The 22,562-nt window shown below is 38.0% G+C and overlaps 1 protein-coding gene across 2 annotated transcripts in view; it reads right to left on the bottom strand.

Annotated features, from left to right (window-relative positions):
* MYB (MYB proto-oncogene, transcription factor) overlaps nucleotides 1–22,201 on the bottom strand; it is a 29,417-nt gene extending 7,216 nt beyond the window's left edge. Inside the window, exons 1-13 of one of the 2 annotated variants that reach the window (XM_032408306.1) lie at nucleotides 21,923–22,201; nucleotides 19,960–20,031; nucleotides 18,347–18,439; nucleotides 17,880–18,100; nucleotides 15,915–16,149; nucleotides 14,555–14,635; nucleotides 13,984–14,088; nucleotides 12,330–12,584; nucleotides 9,397–9,539; nucleotides 8,292–8,406; nucleotides 8,075–8,200; nucleotides 6,681–6,791; nucleotides 4,643–4,750 (exon numbers count right to left, since the gene is read on the bottom strand). In XM_032408306.1, coding sequence (XP_032264197.1) covers nucleotides 4,643–4,750; nucleotides 6,681–6,791; nucleotides 8,075–8,200; nucleotides 8,292–8,406; nucleotides 9,397–9,539; nucleotides 12,330–12,584; nucleotides 13,984–14,088; nucleotides 14,555–14,635; nucleotides 15,915–16,149; nucleotides 17,880–18,100; nucleotides 18,347–18,439; nucleotides 19,960–20,031; nucleotides 21,923–22,003 — 1,746 coding nt within the window. In that variant the 5' untranslated portion in view covers nucleotides 22,004–22,201. The remainder of the gene's footprint in view (nucleotides 1–4,642; nucleotides 4,751–6,680; nucleotides 6,792–8,074; nucleotides 8,201–8,291; nucleotides 8,407–9,396; nucleotides 9,540–12,329; nucleotides 12,585–13,983; nucleotides 14,089–14,554; nucleotides 14,636–15,914; nucleotides 16,150–17,879; nucleotides 18,101–18,346; nucleotides 18,440–19,959; nucleotides 20,032–21,922) is intronic. The other variant, XM_032408307.1, reaches the window with a different exon arrangement.
* Between the last annotated feature and the right edge of the window lie 361 nt (nucleotides 22,202–22,562).

Consider the following 22,562-nt stretch of genomic DNA (forward strand, 5'->3'; position numbering starts at 1 on the left):
CATATTGAAGAAAACAGGCAGCTCTTTTCTCCATGCTGAGGAGGGAGTTTTGCATGTGCGTGTGCGTGTGCGTGTGTGTGTGTCTGCCTCAGGCTATTTCAGGGTAACTTTTGAATAGTGTTCCACCATGAATCTCTTTCCTGTCCCAAACTGCAAGCTTTCTAAGCTGAATTTTATTTCCCCAAATTAGATAATTTTATCATTTTCTAGACTCCATCCGTTACCCCCACACAATGTGGGAAAAAATGGTACAATTGTCCAACGTGAAAATCTCACATATTCTGAGCTGCATGAAAGACACAAATATCAAAAATGTCTCAGAACATTTTTATTATGAGTCCCTGTTTACTGGTACAATGTAAAATTAAAGCACCTTTAAAAAGGAAAAAGAAATCCAACAATTATAAGATTGTGCGGCTGCCACAAATTCTTTTTGGAAGAAGACTGAGCATAAATAATTTTAAAAACAAATAGAACATTATTTGTGCCTAATGGATAATATAGCCTCTATGTAAGCATTACAGTTTACAGGCTGTAACTCAGAGTTCTGAGTTGTTAAAATTCATTGGTTCCCAATGACAACCCACAGAACACACGGACATACTTAGCACCCTGATTTTGGTCTCTACATACCGTTTCCCACTGAAAGGATCAGAGCTCTTTGGGGAAATGGTTAATTCCAGGAAGAGAGGAAGGAAATATGACTATTAAGTGAAACCAATGTAAATTCAATGAAACTGAAAATTCTGTTCCTCAGTGGCACTAGCCACATTTCAAGAGCTCTGGCCACATATGACTAGTGGTTATCACATGGGACAGTAGCCTTTCCATCACTACAGGAGTTCTATTGGACAACATTGGTCTAGAGATTAAAAGAGATTTAAAAGACTTAACAACAAAATGCACTGTGTGAAACTGTTTCATTTCTGATCAGAAAAATAAAAAAGATTCTTTTTTGGATTAATGGGGAAACTTAAATACAGCCTGAGAATTAGAATATTAAGGAATTATTGTAAATAACAATGTGTGATGACAGTATTAGGTCATATAGAAAAACATCTTTAGTTTTAGAGATACATCTGGAAGTACATAAATGAATAAACATCATATTGTCTGGAATTTTAACATGCTTCATAAAAAATAGATGAAGTAAATATGGCAAAATGTTAATAATTGTTAAATCTAAATCAGAATATTTTCTATAATTCCATGTATGTATGAAATTTGTCATAATAAAATGTTAAACTCATAGCTTCTTGCATTTCTAGTTTTAGAATATCAAATGTAATTTATACATATTTATGTATAAGCACGTGCATTACTATGTACATTAGAAGCTAGAACCATAAGGGTCCAGTATTTTGGCCTCAAAAACAGTAATTGCTCTGCCTAATGTGTTATTGCCATAATTAATCCAGGGATGATTAAAACTGAAATGACAGAACACAGAATTACTGTGGTCTTCAATAGACTGTTCTTGTACCTAAGTTATCTAGACTACTGGGTGGATAGACACTCAATTGCCCTATACATGTGGCAGATATCTTACATTTTAGAAGTATCAAAATTTTAAAATATTTTAGGAATCACATTTAGTTGTTTTAATTAAAAGCACTATGATAAAAATATCTAGACTATTTGGCTAAAATCCCATTCAATATTTGATTTATTATAAGCACAAAGTACAAAAGCTACAGGTTATATAAAGTACTCTCAAGCTGAAAAGCCAGATCATGTAAGAAATACATTTGTTCAATAATACTATTCATGAGCAATCTGTCTAATTAGGTCAAATTGAATTATCAATGGAAATATATGATAAAGTATTATGTCCTAACCAAACAAAATTACCAAATTGCATAAAAACTTATGTAAATATTGTTGAATCAGGACTGTATGAAATATAAACAATATACATTTAAATACTGAGATTCATTTGATGAATTTTCCAATATTTATCAACAGAAGTTTAAAACATTTTAGAAATCGCATATTTTTATGGTATCAGAAGCTAGAGCTCCATGACACAAAACAATGGAAATACTTGGTGTGTACTATTCATTCATTTAATGAGTATTTCTTAAAATGAATTAGTTATCTATTATAGCAGGTTATTAAGATATATTTAAGCAGTATAAATCAGTAAATCATATAGTACAGATAGAAGCATTGACTTTAAAATTAACTTCTGGATCTCAATTACTTCATTTAGTGGAATTGACAAATACTGCCTTCACCACATGATGTATGTGAATGGCTTAATCCCAATATACAGATATTAGAATCTGTAGAGTGCCAAATATGACTCCTTTATATGGTAGAAAATATAGATTAATAGAACAGGTCACTACTTAATTTTGAGTCTCAAAGATAACTAATATTTTCATTAAATAATATATAAATACATCAACAATTAAGTTCCATACTGATCATTTTTTTAAAAAAATACAACAGCATGTAAGATAAAAAAATCTGACAACTTACTTTTTTATAGTACTGACAACCTGCCAATTTTTAAAAAAATTTTTTTTATTAACATATAATGTATTATTTGTTTCAGGGTTACAGGTCTGTGAGTCATCAGTCTTACACAATTCATAGCACTCACCATAGCACATACCCTCCCCAATGTCCATCACCCAGCCACCCCATCCCTCCCACCCCCCTCCACTCCAGCAACCCTCAGTTTGCTTCCTGAGATTAAGAGTCTCTTATGGTTTGTCTCCCTCTCTGGTTTCATCTTGTTTCATTTTCCCCTCCCATCCCCTATGATCCTCTGTCTTGTTTCTCAAATTCCTCATATCAGTGAGATCATATGATACTTGCCTTTTTCTGATTGACTTATTTCGCTTAGCATAATACCCTCTAGTTCTATCCACGTCGTTGTAAATGGCAAAATTTCATTTTTTGATGGCTGAATAATATTCCATTGTATACCACTTGCCAATTTTATATAACATATATTTTATATCAGTACCATGTTCAGCTCTAATGGTTTTGGCCAAACACTATTCAGTTAGGCCAAAAGCTTTTAGGATTCAATTTTAGGAAAGTAGTAACCAGGGGTTTTCAACTTATGTAATGATAATTACTTACATCATGAAAACTGTCCTCAAATATACTTACATGTTTACTCTTTGAAATTCAGAATGCCCTTTTTCTATACTACTGTAAATATAGGTTGAATCCCAGACTAGGTTATAAAATATATGTAAGATTTACTCTAGCTTACTGTACTAACAGCAATGGTCAAATTCTAGGCTCTGGAAACCAAGGGCCAAGTATTTAGGAAGAAAGAGGGAAAGAGAAACAGAATGCATTGCCCTTCTGGAGCCAGGATCAGTGTAGGTAAAACTTTGAAAGAGCTGACCTTTGCCTTGACATCCTTCTAGCCTGCTTTCTGTGTCCCCCTTCTGCCTCGATGGAGTTTGTTCTCTTCTTCCTGTCCCAATTCTTGGTGATACCCAGGCCTGACTACCCAGGCCTGACTGACTCAGGAACACTCCAGAACCAGCCCCCCCCCCCCCCCCCCCCGCCCGCCGCCACAAGCACTGACTTTCCCTCTTCCGTGTCCTACACTCCAGTCAACCGTCAATCTCTCACCAAAACTGTTGAATCAGATAGAGGCCATAGGAAAGCAATCTGATTAAGAAACAAAATGTGCCTACAGCCCTTCTAGCTGTATTTGTGTTACTTAAAAAATAATACTAAATATCACAAATACTTAAAAAGGGGAAGTTTTAAGATTCTCACAATTTGTGGGGAGAAAGCCTACCACAATGATGGGGAAGCCCTTAAGAGAGAGAGAGAAAAAAAAAAAGTTCTCAAAGCACGCCAACCTCTAACTCATAGTACAAATAGCACTTTCCACTTCGGACTCCAGGTTCTCTATATGCTCTGGGGTTTATGAAGTTTCCCTCAGTGTAGCTCAGAGGGATGGAGGGGAGGGCTCTGCCGGTGGCTAGGTACTGGGCTACGTAATGTTGAGAACTGCTTTAAATACTTTAGGGGAGTACATCTGCATTCTTATTTATATTTGGCTTGGGATTAATTTGGAATTTACTGTATTTCATCAACATACACTACTTCAGAGTTATAAGGGGAATCTCTTTTGATATTAAAACCCAGCAGCAGATGGTCAACTATGGCTTAGCCACGCAACCCTGGCAGCTGACTTTCTTATTCTGATAGTCAAATAGATTGTAATCATTTTCCAACTAGCTAATTTCAAACTTCATTTAAAATCCAAACAGTGCCTGAGTTTTGATGGCTTATTAATTAAACGTAAAAAGTAAGAATTTTGAAACAAAAAAAGAACTATACCAATAAACTTTTTATGAAATGTGTAAGAGCAGGAGAGGGAGATATTGACACGTATACACCATGATCTTGCCCTCAGTCACAGTAAGAAATGTTTCACTTCATCAGGCTTTGAAAACCTGCTCTAATAAAAACTTGTGCTGTGTCTCATGTGAGTGGCAATAAGGAACGTTAGGAGATTTTTAGACATCAAGAGTTGTTAAAAAGCATCACTCCTCTATAACTAAAGTCGTAAAAAAAAAACAACAACCCCAAAAAACCCTCCAGATGACAGTATTTCAGTGAATGGCTTTTAAGACACCAAAGTTGGAATAGTAATTACCTGCAAGGGACTTGCCAGGGACCTGTTTTTAGGTACTGTAAATGCTTTGAGAACATTGTCTTCATCTTCTGATACTGGCGTCATTAAAACGGAACTTGTAAGGATATTCTAAAGGGAAAGAACAATTTGAAATTTAAATGAGTCTGCAGAATATGAGAGCTGACATAATTCTGACACCGCAGAGAGGAGATTATTATGAAGGGATACACATGAGCAGGAACAAATGCAGGAATCTGCCAGAAATTTTCTTCTCACTGAGCTTAGCTATGCCCCAGCCCTAATCCCACTGTGGCAAACACCACTAAAACAGAAAGCTTTGGGGTCTGACATGGTTCTAGGCAGGAGGTGGGCACTCAAAAAAACATCTGCTAAAGGGATTGGTAAATCCATGCCTTTAAAAATGAAAGACTGGGGCACCTGGGTGGCTCAGTTGATTAAGCATCTGAATCTTGATTTTGGCTCAGGTCATGATCTCAGGGTCACGATCTCAGGGTCATGAGATCAAGCCCCACATTGGGCTCTGAACTCTGTGGGGAGTCTGCTTGGGATTCTCTCTCTCTCTCTCCCTCTCCCTCTGCCCCTCCTCCTGCTCGTGCTCTGTCTCTCTCTCTCTAAAATAAAGAAATAAATCTTTTTTAAAAAATAAAAATGAAAGATTTACTTAGCTCTAGTTAGAGAACTATTTATTTTGTATATTGGTACCAAAATATTTTAGAGCTACAAATTAATGGCAGTATAGTATAATGGTTAAAAGCATGGAAATTTAGAACTAGACTTTCTGAGTTCTAATCCAGAACCACCACTTATTAGCTATATAATCTTAAGCCAGTAAGTAAGCCTCCCTGTGCCTGTTTCCCAGTTGGTATAATGGCAATGATAGTGTTACCAACTTTGCAAGGCTGTTGTGAGGATTCAATGAGGTGTTGCATCTAAAGCTCTTAGAATTGTACTTACCCCTTAGTACATACTGAATAAATATTCACAATTGTTATTAGCTCTGAGTCTCCATAAAGGACAACCATTCACAAATTACAAACTTTAAAAATAGCGGTAACTGAGTGCTAAAAAGAAATGAGCGATCAAGCCATGACAAGACATGGAGGAAACATAAGTACATATTCCTAAGTGAAAGAAGCCAGTCTGAAAAGGCTACACAGCATATGATTTTAACTATATGAAGTCTTGGAAAAAGCAAAACTACAGAGACAGTAAAAAGATCAGTGGTTGCCAGGGATTGGTGGGGTTAGGGGTTGGTGGTAGAGGGATGAATAAGTGGACCACACAGAATTTTTAGGACAGTGAAACTACTGTGCATCATATTCTAATGGTGGATACATGTCATAAATTTGTCCAAACCCATAGAATGTACAGCACCAACAGTGAACCCTAATATAGACCATGGACTTCGGGTGATGAAGTGTCAGCGATGTTGGTTCATCAATTGTTACAAAGGTACCACTCTAGTGGGGAATGTTGACAATGGGGAGGTGCGGGGGCAGGGTGTGGAAAATCTCTGTACCTTCTACTCAGCTTTGCTGTGAACCCAAAACTGCTCTAAAAAATAAAGTTTATTTTAAAAAATGGTGGCAAGCAAAGTAATACAGTAATAAGAACAATAAAGGGCATCTGCTATAGACATGGACGGGCATCATTCTAGATGCTGCATAAATCCAAACAGGAGGCACTGTAACAAGGAGGAAATACTACTTTTAGAAGACAAACAAATTAAAAGAAAATGTAGAATTAATGTTCTGCTTTCATGAAAATATGTATTTTCATGCAGCAGATTTTTTAAGTGGCAGGGACTCTCAAATCGTAAGAAAATAAATAATGAAAAAATCTGCATGGAAAAGAATCTATTTCCAATCCATAAACAAAATTTCTATATTCAACATTAATAATCATAAGGAAATAGTCATGCAACGGAGAATATTTAGAAATATGATGCATTAAATAGTGCTAAAACCACAGGAGCCTCACATGCCACGCAGAGAATTCTGGGTGGCACCAACAGCTCCTAACATGGGCATGCACTTACTGGCACGTCTGTCACGGGCGATGCCTGGGGGAACAGCTGGGTGTTCAGACTCTCTCCTTCCCAGTGGCTGGAGCAGAAGAAGTTTCCTGCTTTATCCGTTGGAGATTCCACCTAAAAGCAAACAGGAAGTGCTTCGTTGTTTCTAGAACTAGAACTTCCCATGGAACGTTGACACTTAAGAGTAAATTTCTGTAAGATGAGTAATATCTGAGGATCTAATGTATAATATGTTGACTTTAGTTGGTAACACTTATTGTATATTGTATATATATTATATATTGTATATATTGTATATTATAATTATTGTATAATTGAAATTGGCTAAGAGAGCAGAACTTAAATGTTCTTACAGAAAAATTTTTAAAAAGGTCAACATGTGAGGTGTTGGATGTGTCCATTAACTCAGTGAGGGAGAATCCTTCCACAATGTATATGTATATCAAATCATCATGTGGTACACTTTCAATATCTTACAATTTTGTCAATCATATCTCAATGAGTAAATTTCTGGTCAGCCTCTTAAACATTTATCCTTATATGAAAAAAATTCCAGAGGCACTGTATCTACCTGTTGGAAATGCTTCTTGCCACCCAAGCTGAAACTTTTTATTTTTTTTTTTAAGATTTTATTTATTCACTTGAGAGAGAAAGAGACAGCAAGAGCACAAGCAGGGGAAGAGGCAGAGGGAGAGGGAGAAGCAGACTCCCTGCTGAGCAGGGAGCCCGACTTGGGGCTCAATCCCAGGACCTGGAGATCATGACCTGAGCCGAAGGCAGATGCTTAACCATCTGAGCCACCCAGGCGCCCCCCAAGCTAAAACTTTGATCCTTGCAAGTTAGAGTCTTTTTCTTTTATACTATAAGTTAAATACTATTATTTTAATTTAAATTTCAACTCTCCATGACATCTGCAAATTAAAAATCTTATGGATTATCTATCCATTTGTGTATCAGTGATAAAAATGTACAGTAAAGAGGCGCCTGGGTGGCTCAGTCGATTGAGCATCCGTCCCTTGATCTCAGCTCAGGTCTTGATCTCAGGGTCGGGTCGTGAGTTTCAAGGCCCCCATTGGCCTCCATGTAGGGCACGGAGCCTGTTTATAAACAAACAAACAAAAACAAAAAGTACAGTGAAAAGCTTCCTTCTCTTTCCTGTCTCCTCCCTAACACATTTCATGTTCAAACATGAAGCAGGCAGAGGTGGCCTGGCCTCCCAAATGGAAGGTCCCACACCTACTAGGGTCTGGCAGGACCTCTCAGCCACATCTTGTAGGAAAATCTTGTATGAAAAGTGGTGTTGTTACTAGTCCTGATGCCAGACATGTAAAGCTGCCCACAAGGAACAGAGGCAGCAGGATTCATATCTCACTCCTTCCAAAGGATCTCGTGTTTACCTCTTGTTTGATCTTTTTCAGCAAAGGTGGTCCATTTTCTTGAAACTCGGCAACAATTCCAGGTTCATCGGACTCCTGCTTGATCACATCCTGTAGGTCTTCTACTAGATGAGATGGTGTCTGAGGCTGAAAGGAAGAGTGGGTATGTTCGCATCAGAGGACAATTTCTGTCTGTGCTAATCAACCAGCTAACCTCAGGAACTTGGTCCAAACTTACTAGCATCTTCAGAGGACCATATTTAATTTCTTGAGTTGCCAGGGCATGTTTGAATGGTGTAGGAGTTCTTGGAGTGCTTTCTAGGATTGACCTTTTGATAGCTGGAGTTCTAAAACTTTAAAAAGAAAACAAGTGTTGGTTCAGTATGAAAGAACATTTGTCCTTTCCATCACTCTACCTATTAAATGCAATATTTTTGTACTGAAAAAGCTCTGTTATTGATATGCAATTGGGTATGTGAATTAATCATATATGTGTTATTAAGAAAAAGGTAATATTTACATCCCATATTACCAAATACTTCAAAATATGATACTCCTAAGAGCATTAAACTATTTTTCATCTTTCTTTAATCGTTCTGGAGACACATATAATGCTCCTAGGTTTTTATAATGACTATAAACATTGTAAAGATCTGTTGTCATTTACAAATCAATTTGATCTATTCATTAAAACAGGCCCACAAGAGGAAACATAGGTTAACCTTTTAAAATGTACTTATTGTAACTGGAAATTGTAAGATATAATTTTTTAAAGGTTTCTTATAATTCATATTGATGTTCTCTGCCATTTCTTTGAATTGGGTAAGTCTTTTTTGAATATAAACATTGGTTAATCGCTCCTTGGCTTCTGATCATATGCTATTCCTGGGGATTTTAGAAGAAGTCCTATCTATAGATAAATTTCAAAAAGGAAACATAAGATTAAAAAATATGAACTAAGTAAAGAACCATACCATTGTTATTCTGAATTTTATTATCAGAGAGGAAAGGAGGTTGAAAACCTTGTCTTCAGTGAAGAAGAAAAAGCCTTACTGAGCAAACAGATCAACTGAATGGAAAAGTTATATGAGGACTACCTCTGCATGTGGTCCTACATAGTCCTTCTAAATAGGACATTTTGAAGTGAACTACAAAACGTAATCTAGTTTATCTACTGACTTGCCCCCCCTAGGTAGTTTTAACATACCTAGGACAGATACAGTCAATGTGAGAATATACATGATTAGATACATCAAATGTGTCAGACATTTGGGGGCTATATTCCATTAATTAAATATAAGTAAATAAGGAAAAATAGTTTTATTCTTGAACGAAGGACTTACATAGTATTTTCCTTTTGAGTTTTCACAGTCTGGTCTCTATGAAATGGTGTTGTAACAGTCAATTTGTGACCATTGAGAGGTGTGGAAGTTAAAGAAGGCATTTCCAAGTCTAAGTTTTCATGGTTACCAGAAGTGTTTAAGAACTAAATATGGGAAGAAAGAAAAAAAGTTACTTAAGCAGTGATTCTTATTCAGCCCAACTTAAAAATCACACCACGATAACAGGCAAGTATGTTTTACTGACCCACTATGTAAAATAATAAAGATGTTAACAAGCACGTAGTGTTGGACAGGGTATTGTTTTATTTCAGTTGGAGTGCAATTTGGAGTGTAATTTCCAAGAAATAAAATCTAGGGTCACTGCTGAAGAACTTGCAACATCCTATGAAAATATTCTCAATAAATGCTGTTTGCCATTAAAGAGAATGACATGCACTCTTTATTAAGATTATAAGCCTTAAAGTGATTTTTTGGAAAATAATTATTTTTTTTCTTTCATGCTGTTTTTTCTCTTTAATGATCTATGACTATTATGATAGAAGGCTTGCATTATGTGGAAAATTCTTGAATAATAAGCTGTGTTTCTCAGAATGCATTGTTCTGGGGAAATAATAGGTGTTCCTCAGAAAGTCTCAAGGTAAAATAAGTTTGGGAAACATACATATCATAATCTCCTGGAAATTCATAATGCGCATCAGTGTATTAAAAACTCTGGAGAGGTTCTGCAGTAAAGAAACCAATTTTAATTGTGACTTAGTGTTTCTCAAACTTATATTCTTAGATTTTTTTCTGGAACATCTACTACTAAAGTCTTGCAGAACTAATATTCTCCAGAACACAATTGGGAAGATACAAGCAAATGACAAGATAATTTTTTGGGTGGGTGCTTCATTTGTTCATACTTAAAGCTGTCCTTAAAATAAACTCAACAGACACATAATTGGAAAAATGTTTTAAAGTGCCAAATTATCTATTAACTTCAATTAGTTTAGCAATTAAGGAATACAAGTCTTTGACAAGAATTATAGTTTCCATGCCTTAAAAAAACTCTATGAAATGAGAATATTCATGGCAAAAACCATGTTGATAAAATAGTATGGCATAACTCAAAAAAGCCAATGTTGAGAAATTAAAATTAAAACATAAGTTGTTTTCCTTGAGTATTTCCTTATGCTCTCCCAAAACTTTTCCACCTAAGGATGGATCAGAACCTCTAAGTTTCTGGTTGCAACCCAAATGCTCTCCAAACATAGTTTGGTTCCCTCCTCCCCTGGGTCAGTGAATCACAAAATAATAAGTGAACAAACAGGCAGGAAAAATCTGCTAAAGTTTTTAAGCAGAGGGAAGGGTTGGGAGAAAAGGAAGGGATAGAAATGTTAAAACTCTAGTGTTGGAGGAAATAAAAGCACATCCCATGCAACTAACAGTGTTTCAGATCACCAAAAAGAAAAGAGAGAATTATGACAAAATCATCAGTCAGCCTATAGACAGCTCAAACTTTGGGAGGCAGTATGACTTAGCAACAGCTAGATTCAACGATGGAACGAAATCAGTGAGGGCAACAGTAATTAGTCATTTGTTCCAAAGGATTAGTTTCTAGATTATTAAGGCTCGAGTGGCTGTTGAAAATTAGTAATAGCTGTGCAGAAATCGTGCTCTACCTGCGAAGGGGAGAAGGGTAGGCTTTTGACAGGGGAACGCTTGGGAGTTGAGCTGCTGACGTCAGCAAATACGAAGGAGCTAGAGTCTCCAGGGGCCAAGGGGCTTGCCTGGCCCCGCTTTTTTCGTAGGATGACCAGTGGAATTGTGCTGTGCCTCGAAGGAGGTAAGGGCTTGAGTGGGTCAAGTGAACCCTCATTCAACTTGAGTTTGTGCACCCTCGTGCTAGGCTCTCCTGCAGGTCTAGTCACACTGCCCTCTCTTTGCTGAAGCTGTAGGGCTTTGCCTGCATGATGTAGGCTAGGTGAAAAATCTGCTTCTTCAAAGAATTCAAAACTGCTGAGATCACACCATGCTGAAGAATCCTGAAACAATGTGGGAGGCACAGAACTTTGAGACGGTGTGTGCGTGCCGTGTGCCATCACCTGAAACACAGCGCTGAGAAAGAGACGCTGACGCTGGACAAAACACCTGGCCCTCTTGAGAAATAGCTTCAGGATTCACAGTTGTTCTGGTACACTGCGTGGCAGGTCCACCGTGCTGCCTGCAGGCTGGTCCTGCACATGTGCCGCAGGGACACCCCCCCCAACCCCGCTCCCAGCCCCGGTACTCTCTCATTTGCATGCAGTCCAAAGCAAAAAGGAAACCTGTCCCAGATGGCACATTTTGGCAAGGTGCATCCCATTTGATGGATATGCAGTAAATGCTTTTTAGCGACAAAGGAAATGAACCGAGTATCTACTTTTTAGGTCCTGCACTCACATCTGTTTCACTAAAGATGGTTTGTCTTAGTGAACCAAATGGGGCTGGTAATCAATAATCAATGTTTTGTGGCAAGAGCCATGTACCACCAATGAACTCCTTACTACTTCAAATACATTGAAAGACTGCTTTAAGTTCTGAGTAAACCCAATTCTTAATGTGCTATCCGAAAGCAAAGCACAATTCTGAAGAAACACAAAGAAGTAACAAAGTAAAATAAGTTAAAAATAACTCAAACATCATTCCGTAACCCAGGATCTACTTATAGGTCATTAACTTTACTATTGTAAAAAATATGCATTTTGAAGGAAATGCGTGAAAAGCTACCTTTTATCTGGGTAGTCTATGAATTCAGATCTCTGAAAAAACATATATGCAAAGGCTAAAATCATACTTTTACATTAACATATGCTAATAACATGGTATTTGCTACAGAAAGTGGCAATCATTTGAGAAATGGGTTTTCTAATTCACCTTCAAAAACATTAACTTGCCTTAACAATTCTACTTACAGAATCTATAAATTGAAGTGTTTCTGCAAATTCTAAGAGGTTCTTAACATTATCCAGAATGGTGCCTTGGTGGACGATCATGCACCTTGCTGGAGAGGCGCTTTCTTCAGGTAGGGAGCCAGGATCCACAGGCAGAGATGGAGTGGAGTGGTGTTCTTCCAAACAGGAAACAGGTGCACTGTCCCCATGAGGTCTGGTGTGGTCAGCGATGGTGGTGCTGTGCCACCCGGGATAGCCGCACGTGTGGTTCTGGGTCTAAGGCGGGGGGTGGGGGAATAAAGAAAGAGCGGGGAGAAGAAAGGGAGAAGGAACTTAGCAATGAAGTTGCACAAGGTATCAGATGCTGTTGGAGGAAAGATAAAAGTAGTTGCATCATCCAAAACTTGCGCCTATGAAACAGTTGTCAAGATGTTTCCTTTTATCGATGCAAGACCCTGCTTTTTAATAGTGTTACGGTCTGTCACCTCCGTGAGTACCCTCACTGTCATCATTTTGCTAAAACTGCAAACAGAGGGACTGTGTCACAAAGTACAAGTCTCACAGGACTAGCTTCAAGATCTACTTTAACATACCTTCCAAAAGGCCATACATGGTTGCTGCGAATAAGAATTGTCCTATTCTCCTTCTAACCTACAGAAAGGCCAGGGGACTCCAGAGTTAGAGTTTATCTGCATATGTTCTTGTTGCTTCTATCCCCTCTGAATGTTACCGATTGCACTGATGCACTGAAGGGCTGCCAAATCAACGTGGTTAGGAAAGCAGAAGAGCACATTAACCGAAGTCTCCTTTCAGCATGACCACGCAACAGGGGACATTGCAAAACATGAACTAAAGTTAAAAAGTGGTCGAACTAACATATGCACATAATTATCTTATTATTTAACCCCAAAGGAATCCACTCCTAAGAATTCCTACTGGGTATCACATCTCTTTTATTCTCCTTGTTGCTTAACTACATAGGTTACATTGGGGCGCCTGGGTGGCTCAGTCGTTGAGCGTCTGCCTTCAGCTCAGGTCATGATCCCAGGGTCTTGGGATCAAGCCCCGTGTCAGGCTCCCTGCTCGGTGGGAAGCCTGCTTCTCCTTCTCCCGCTCCCCCTGCTCGTATTCCCTCTCCCGCTGTCTCTATCAAATAAATAAATAAATAAAAATCTTTAAAAAAAAAAAAAACTACATAGGTTACAAAGTACATGCTGCTTTTTCAGTTTGCAGCTCAACCACCAAAAAAGGATGTCAAAATTCAGTAGTGGTATGAAAGTATGGAAATCTAGGTTAAGAAAAATAATAGAAAAAGAAAAAGCGTCAAATGAATAGGTAAGAGAGATACAGAGTTTTGTAAAAATTGCAGATTTTCATTCATTTATATCTGTTAGTTAGTCTTTGAATAGATAACAGTCCCGAGAAAACAAGAAAATCGATGGTGACCACCACAAGTGGACTCTGCATTTCTTTTGCCACATGAAAGGGCTACTTTCAATTTGGTCAATATATGTTGGGATCCAATCGCATTTTAGCACAAGCGACTTCTCTTCCAACACTGTTAATGGATCTATAGTCTTGATTAGTGTAACAGTTAGAAGAGAAGGAAAAAGAGACAGAGGGCACTGGGGTGAAGCTGCTGTCCCCCCATTCAAGCACACGGTTCTCTTCTTACCGGTAGCACCTGCTGTCCTTTGAGCTCATTCTCAGTCGACATGAGGAGCAATTCTAATTCCTTTATTCGCTTTTCTTTCTCAGGGTCTTCATCATTATAGTGTCTCTGAAATTAAAAGTTAAGGGAGAAAAAAATTCAAGGGCCTGATTGGAAGCTGCAGATACAATGGCTGTGGCCCCCAGTCATGAAGGACCATTGGGCCCCATGAGCCTCAGCGTGAAACCAACACCAACTGAATCCTGCCATTGTACAAAGCTTTGTGAGGGTTATTCCAGACAAAAGGGAGGCGATGCGAAATCTGAGGCTCGAGTGGGCGCTCACTGATGTGCTGGTTCAGCTGATAACATCAGAGAACCAGAGAATTCCTGAGCAAGTTTGCTCCAGAAGTGAAGATTGGTAGCTTGCTGGCCAGAACTCCACCCACCTCTCCACTATTCCTTTTTTTTTTTTTTTTTTTTACTTCAGTTGGGCAAGTGAAAATAAGTGTTTAGATAAATAAAGCATGTCTTAAAAAAGTTTGCTCTGAACAGCCAATGAGTTTCTTTATGAAATGGTCTTCAAATGATCTTACCTGAATGGCTGCAGCAGCAGGCTGAGGGACATTGACTATATTTACATGTAACGCTACAGGATATGGGACATGACTGGAGACCTAGATCAAAAAGGCAGACAAACAAAGGCCATGTCATTCATGGTCACATAGGCTTTAGGGCACTTGGCTTCCTGAGGTTTTGCTCTAGGACTGAGGAAAAACAAAACAAAACAAAACTCTACTGATAAAGTTCACACACGCACAGAGAAGAAAAAAAAAAACACCCTCTAATTTGAAATCTTAGCCAGGCCTTTAAAAATGGCTAAATAAGCAGTTTAAGCAACATAAAGAGATTTAAAGTGCTTATTGATCTTGATGAGAAGTATTCTTTAATTAGAGAAAAACACAATGAAAAATATAACCTAAAAAGCATTCATGAATGTATGAAAGAAGTCATAATGGGAAAAACTGATGGCTCTAGCTGTTTATAATAGAAATATTTTTCTTGGAATAATCATGAGTTTTAGTAAAGAGCCCAGAACTACCTATGATAGTTCATTCACCTGAGACTTTTCTGGAAAGTCTGTAGTCAAATGAATGGAACAGATAGAGAAGAGTAAAAATTATTTAGCAATATATTTTGAATATAATTTGCATATGAGCTCCACATTCTTGGCTAAGTTTCACCATCTGTTATTGTTAGTTGTAAGATTAAAGTTTATTGATCTTGTCTTTATTCTCCTTATTTTTCTTTTCCCAGCCATTATGGAAATTTTTTTCCCTGAATAGAAATATCTGGCAATTAGGAAGGAATCACACTGATCCAAAGGAGGATGAAAGAAGACATCGGAAAATGGTGTCACAAACCTGCTCCTGACCCAGAGTAAGGAGGTAAACATGCCCGGAAGGAATACGTTAAGACATTTCTGCTAGATCACTACCAGAATCAAATTTACAGAATCAAACTTGTTGAATTGCAGTGTCAAACAATCTCCTCTTTAAGTTTAATATTACATTCATTTTTCATTTTGGAAGAGGAACACAACAGCTCCAAAATACATCTTCATTCCCCCCTTCTGCTTCAGCAAGATCTTATTAAGTAAATTTACATTCAAAAGCTAATCTGATCTGAAGCACTTAAAATCCAACAACCTGGACTCTAGTCTTCACTGTGGGCTGTGCAACTCTTTGCAGATCACTTAACCTCCTGGCTTCTGGGGATGTGCCCCCTGATAACAACACCTCCCCCTATCTACCTCAAAGGCTGTAGGTGGGGATCAAAGGGGATCATGTTTATGGAAGTTCTCTGAAAAGTATAAAAGTGTGAGGTATTATTACTTCTACCTGGAGCTAAAATCACCATCTCTCTCAGTAAACTAAATTCTCAGAAATGACTTACATTTTGTGCTTCAGAAATGTGGTAATAGGAATAGTCATTATTCACTGAGGGCTGGCCAGCTGGCGGGAGATGAGCTGAAGGTGGAGCATGAGCAAAACCCATCAAATGGCTGTTCTTCTGGAAACTGGTGGCCACTGTTGGTGGGCTGGCTTTAGAAGACTCCTGCAGATAACCTTCCTGCTCGACCTTCCGACGCATTGTAGAATTCCAGTGGTTCTTGATAGCATTATCAGTTCTGCACAGAAATATATCACATAAGAATTTTACAAACAAAAATTTCAATTCAGATTAGAGTTAATGGACAGAAAACTGTTTCGAACAGAGACCTTTTCTTCTGGTCTTTTGGGGTTGTTGTTGTTTTAATTGCTTTAGTCTTCTGGACCTCTGAAAAATCATGCTTCCCCTACTACCTAATAGAAAATCCATAGATTTTTCTCATTACCCCATAGAGAACATACATGGGCTTCTAGAGTTTTTAAATTCTTTAACCACTTTGTTTCCTTGATAAAAGAGTATTTTCAGTGCGACCACCCTTCAAGTTTATTCTGACTGTTCATGGTCCAAGGCTCTAATACAACTTAGAGACCCAGCGGTTCTAGAAAAGTGCTCCTTTGACTGTGGCTCAGCAGGGCCTGCCCACCACAACACGCACACAGTAAAGTTTGGTGAATGATAATGATGGGCTACTGCCTCACTGTCCGCTCTTTATCTCAAATGGCACTAGCCAGAAATTTTGAGTCAAAAAAAAAAAAAAAAAGGAAAAAGAAAAAAAAGAAACTCTCACCTCTTGACATCCACCTCAAACTGTTCTATAACCAGAGGTGAGAATGGAGAATGGGATCCAGAAGGGAAAGATGCCAAGTCCTGATATATTTGCAAACTGCGAAGCATTTTTACTAAAGTCTTTCAATTCTCAGGAAAACAGTTTCTCAATTAAAAAAAAAAAATGTTTTAAGCCTCCCTTTTACTCTTTTGATGGGGGTGGGGGAACGTATGCTAAAGAAAGAGGAAGTTCAATCGCCCCTTAAATTTTTACAAGAATCAACAGCATATCCTCTCAGGCCAAATGGGAGAAAAGGCCTCCGTTCGTCAACCTCTTGGATTCTCTGAGCTGATGCTGAATCCTCCATGAGGGAGGAAATGCTCTGGAACGCCACACAAGAACACTACATCAACCATCAGAGCCAGGGCCTTCTTTGAAAGGACCCTTTCTCCAATTTTGAAGCTCAAGAATAAAATTTATTAAATATTTTTTATCTTACATTATTTACATAAGATTTATAATGAAAAGTATTTTCCAAATTAAAGAAAATGTGTTTATAAACTATTCCAGTGGGGTAATTGGGACAAAAATGAGCTTCTACAGGTATCCCTCATAATGAGGTCATTTTTGTGCCTTGTGCATTAAAAGAAAGCATAACACTGACCTTATTTAAAAACCTGGAAGCAGTATGATAATTCTAGAAATACTCTATTTATTTCTTCAAAGGAAGAAAAATGAAGCCTAGTGGTATAATGAAATGAACGCTAGCAACAGGAAAATGACAGTTGAGCTTCTGGTCACTTCACCAGCTGCATGAACTCAGAGCAGCGACAGAAAGTCTATCCTCAGTTTCCTGCTATGTGTTTAGAGTTTTATAGTTCACAAAGTGCTTCGACGTTCATTTTGTTTGGTACTAACATTGGCCCTGGGAAGTAGGCTATTACTCATTTTGCAAATGGGGTAATGGAAGCTGAGGAAAGTTCAGTGACTTGGCCCAGAGCTCACTGTTGGGTGGATTCTGGAAGTCCTCGACCAGAGAAACGCTAAGAGCTCCTCCAGTTTTAAAACCTATGGATCTGGCATATCTAATGAAACACTTACGATCATTGGAATGTAATTCACTCACCATACATTTAAAACAAAATGTTCAATACCCACTCCCTCATTCTTCCCAATCAATATATTTTTTGACATATTATTACCGTCCAGGCAGTAGCTTTGCGATTTCTGCCCATCTGTTCCCCAGTCTCTTGTGTGCCTGGTAAATAATTCTGTCTTCCTCTTCTGTCCAGGAGGTTTTCTTAACTTCTGGATTCAAGTGGTTATGCCACCTCTCCCTACATTGTTTTCCAATTCTCCCCTTTAAGTGCTTGGCAATAACAGACCAACGTTTCGGACCGTATTTCTGTACAAGCTCTATCACCTTCAGATAAACACACAAAAATAACCTATGTTTTAATGTTATGTAATGACTCAGTGTAATCATTCTTCAGTGTTACAAGATCTTTAGAAAATGTCTAAGAATCTGCTTTCATTTATTGGAAATATGGGAATAGAGTCCTCTGCTTCCTGACACTTTACCTGTTTCCTCAAGTTGGCAAACATTCAATAAAGATGTCTTGGGAATATTCTGAATTGTGATTCACACACCAATGAGGAAAGAACTTACTCTCTGATCTTCTTCTTTGGTCCAAGGACCCTTGATGAGCTCAGGGTTTAGTACTTTCTGCCATCGGTGCTGACACTGCACATCTGTTCGATTCTAGACAAATAACAAAGTATGAGCTGTCATATAGATATGATGTGATAAGCACATGAAGACTTTGTTATAGTATGAAACATACATAGACAATACACACATTCAGGAACGTTTAAGACACACATTCAGGAACATTTTAGGGCATGTTTGGAGAGCCTACCTATCACTCATTACTTACAGTTAAAAAACATACAAAGAATATATCAAAATTGCATCTAAAATTAGATTTGCCATATGAACTGAAGGACCGTTATACTGTACACATCGCTGTCAATTTAACTTAACCTTATCCTCAGCCCGTGGAAGTATCTCTATGGATGAAGACTAAGACTTGTTAGTGATTCCACATGAAGGTCAGGCTTTCATGGAAACCTACTCTACATGACTAAAGTTTGCTTCCCATTCAAACTAAGAGATGTGCTTCAATTTAGGGCCTTGGGTATTAATATTGCAGAACAAAGATGAATAAAGAGAGGCCCTACATTACAAGAGAGTGTAATCTTATAAGAAAAAGAAAAGACAAATATATAATTAACTAATAGAAGGCAGAATTTGATTCACATGCAAGAAGAAACCAAAGCAAAATGATATTGGGCTGAGAATAGAAGCATCTCCTTAGGAGGAGAAATTATGTTTCCTAAGGAGGAGTCTGGAAAAGCTCTTGATAGGGACTTGGGAGGATGGATGGAACATTCTAGGAGGTGACATCACCAGAGACAAAAGCCCAAAGGAGGGAAAGCAGAAATGAATTCAACGAAACCTGCTCACAGAGAGGAAGTAGGAAACAGAACCGGAGCTGTATGTTGGGGCCATGTGGAAGGACCCTGGGTGCCAGGTCGGGGCAGTGTACTTAATTTGTGAGACTCTGTGTCACTGCTGTTGATTTTGAAAAGTTCAGGGACAGCTGCATTTTAGGAAGCTCCATGTGCCAACAACGTTTGGGATGGATGGAAGAGTGGAAGGCTACAGGCAGGGAAGCCAGTTAGGAAGCCACCGTAAGTGTCCAGAAAAGAGGGAAGGGGGCCGAACCTGCTGGAACAGCAACGAGGATGGAAAGAAGGGGCTGATTGAGAAAGGAATTCCAGATTCCATAGTCACTGCTTGGATGTAGGAGATGGGAAGTGGGGTAAGTCAAAGAGGATAAACCAAAATTTTCAGCCAGGGTATCAAAAGTATGGCCATCAAAATAAATAGGAAATTTAAAAGAAGCTAACTTGAAAATATCAGGAGTTTTGTCATCCTACCATATAACAAGTCATCAGAAAGCTAATTTACATTATCCTAATAAATAAAAAGATAAAACAAGAGGCAAAGTTAAAAAAAAAAAAGTTGTAAAAATCCTTTAACAATCTATTTAGAAACCCCAGTTATATGCATTACAATATAAACTATAAACTGTAAGTTTGGATGAGGCAGTTCTCCCCCTACTTCTTATATATGAGCGAATGTGTAATGTCTTAATGTCCTCTCCCAGGACATAAATGCTGGGTTCCTTTTATAGAAAGAAAAAATTACAAACTTACCGGGAGATAATTGGCAATAACTTTCCAGTCATCTGTTCCATTCTGTTCCACCAGCTTCTTTAGTTTTTCATCCTAAGACATTTAAAGTTAATCCTAGGATATCAGTCATTTACTGTATAACTTTATTCAATTAAGAGTAAAATGGAGCCAATCCAAGAATCCAATCCAGAAAAAAACCCTCAAAAATATCCAAATACAACAGATATTAATGTAATATACTGGTTTAAAGCATAGATATATTTAGAGTCTGACAGACCAGAGTTTGAAACTTGACTCAGCTATTGACTAGTTAGATGGGCTTGGGTATATCATTTTGCTTTTCTGGGCCTTAATATTGTCTTCTATGCCGTGGGAGTGCTGATGTCAATGTGGTTTTTTGGGGATTACATGAAGTAGCTATGTAAAAGATTTAACATAATGCCTGGCTCACTGAATGTTTAGTATATGATAACTATTAAAAGTTTTGCTTGATGGGAAATAAAATAATGAACTCCAATGTTAGAGTCAATAGACATTTAACTATGACAATAAATAGGATCTTGAGTAAGAAACGGTTCAATTTCTATTTTAACATTTAGCTAGTTCAACCTCTTTCATGCAAAAAATGGAAGATCACTTTTTAGATTAAATTTGAAGGTACGGATTAATGTGAGGCGAACGTGATAACCACTACACTACGGAAACCCGCTGAAGGCACGGATAATGTAAGAAAATAATTTCATTTTTGCATCAATATATTCACAATTTAAATGAGGCCAAACTTATCAGAACACTGAAGACATGAAACATCAGGGAGAAATCTTTCAGTTCACAAGTGTCTTTCTAAACACATTCCTTCAAGTGAAAAAGAACCCCCACGTTTCTGCAAAGGTAACTTTCACACACAACGTGGGTCCTTGTAGGACACAGACACAGGAATTAGGAAACCAATGTTAACAACAGAACTTCTATATCTCTCAGGATCATCTAAGATCACAACCTCCATAGATAAACTATGCATTTCCTATGGAGCTCACTGGCAATCCCACCTGCCTATCAAGAGGGGCTCTGGTTTAAGTGAAGTAGGGTAGAATGAAACAGAAGAAGAGTTAGTATCATTTATTCTAACGTAAAATCCTCTAAAATCAGTTGCAAATTTTTTGGAAAACTTTAAAGAAAAAGCAATTTTCCCCATACATTTATAATTTTGCTCCTTAAGTATTGTTCCATTTGTACAAAGATCAAGCTTTTGATAAGCTAGCAGAAAAAGAAAGGTGGGAAGAAGACACATCTCCATCCATCACTGAAAGCTCTTAGAATAGACATTCATGTATATGGCTCTGTGAAATATACATCACAAATGTTAAATCCATTATGACAAGATGAGTTCTGTGAGTATTTTGTTTCATACTTTTGTTTTGGGAAATAGCAATTCATTCATTTGCACAGAGAACACTTATTAATATCTTCCTTTGTGTCAAGCAATCCTGGGCTCAGGGAACAAAAAAGGAACAGACATTTAGCCCTGCCCTCAGATTTGCCGTCAGTCTACTGGGGGAGGCACTCATGTTACAGCAGTCATAAGTAAGAATGTGTATCCAATGCCTGGAGGATGCATCCGACCTGCCTGGGGAATCCAGGGAGGACCTCACAGAAAAGGTGATGTCTTTACAGGTGATAAAAAAGTAGTAAGAAGTAGTGCAGCAGAAGGACAAGAACAGAATAGGCAGAGAGAAAAACACAGATGAAACCTAAAGTGAGAAGGAGGGGACATTCAAAGAACTATGAAGAGTTTCGAAGCAGATGGTACAGTGTACACGTTGGGGGAGTGGTGAGAGGTCAGCATTCTGCCCTGGGCAGGCCAGGGTAAGACTTCAAAGGGCCAGCTAATGAGTTTGAGCACCTGTAGTTTAGCTGAAACATTTTTTTTCATAAATTGATACACCCTAGGTCTGTTCCACGTTTTGATAACATGATTAGTTACCTCTTCCCTGGTCCACCTAGTTTTCCCCAAGTGACGCTTTCCAGACTTAGGCAGCAGCCCATCATAGTCATGATCACACATCTCAATGTCTTCATCATCCTCGTCACTACTGTATATGCTGCAGAAATAAAAAATGGGCAGACGTGGGCTGAAACCAGAAGCCGTAAACTACCGGGTAGCAAAATTTACATGCAAACTCCATCTTTCCAAAGGTTATGAGGATAACATTTTGAAAACTTGCACAAGATTGTTTTCTGCATTCTGTTGCTCTAGTATTGTAAACTGGTTCTGCTGTTAGTGGTATCCACAGCTACGGCCAAGGACCTGGCACTTTCTTATTGCTCTACATGTTTAAACCTGCTGAGACTGTTAGGCCAGTGACAAGTTACACATTTGGCAACCTTCCAACCAATGAAGTTTAAGTTGAAAACTTAATGTTAAGGACAATAGAAGAAACAAGAGCCAATTTCCTTTATATAACCACACGCTAAAAATCTTTGGCATACATCACATCATTTAAATACTATTTCTCCACAACAACAAGCAACTCAATGATGTTACTCCAATGGGGCTGGTGTTTTATTGAGAGAAAAAAAATTCAAGAAGTAATACACCCAACAATACAATTATTATAGTCATC

This window comes from Phoca vitulina, unplaced genomic scaffold, assembly GCF_004348235.1.
Source record: "Phoca vitulina isolate PV1807 unplaced genomic scaffold, GSC_HSeal_1.0 scaffold9, whole genome shotgun sequence".
NCBI classification, from domain to species: Eukaryota; Metazoa; Chordata; class Mammalia; order Carnivora; family Phocidae; genus Phoca; species Phoca vitulina.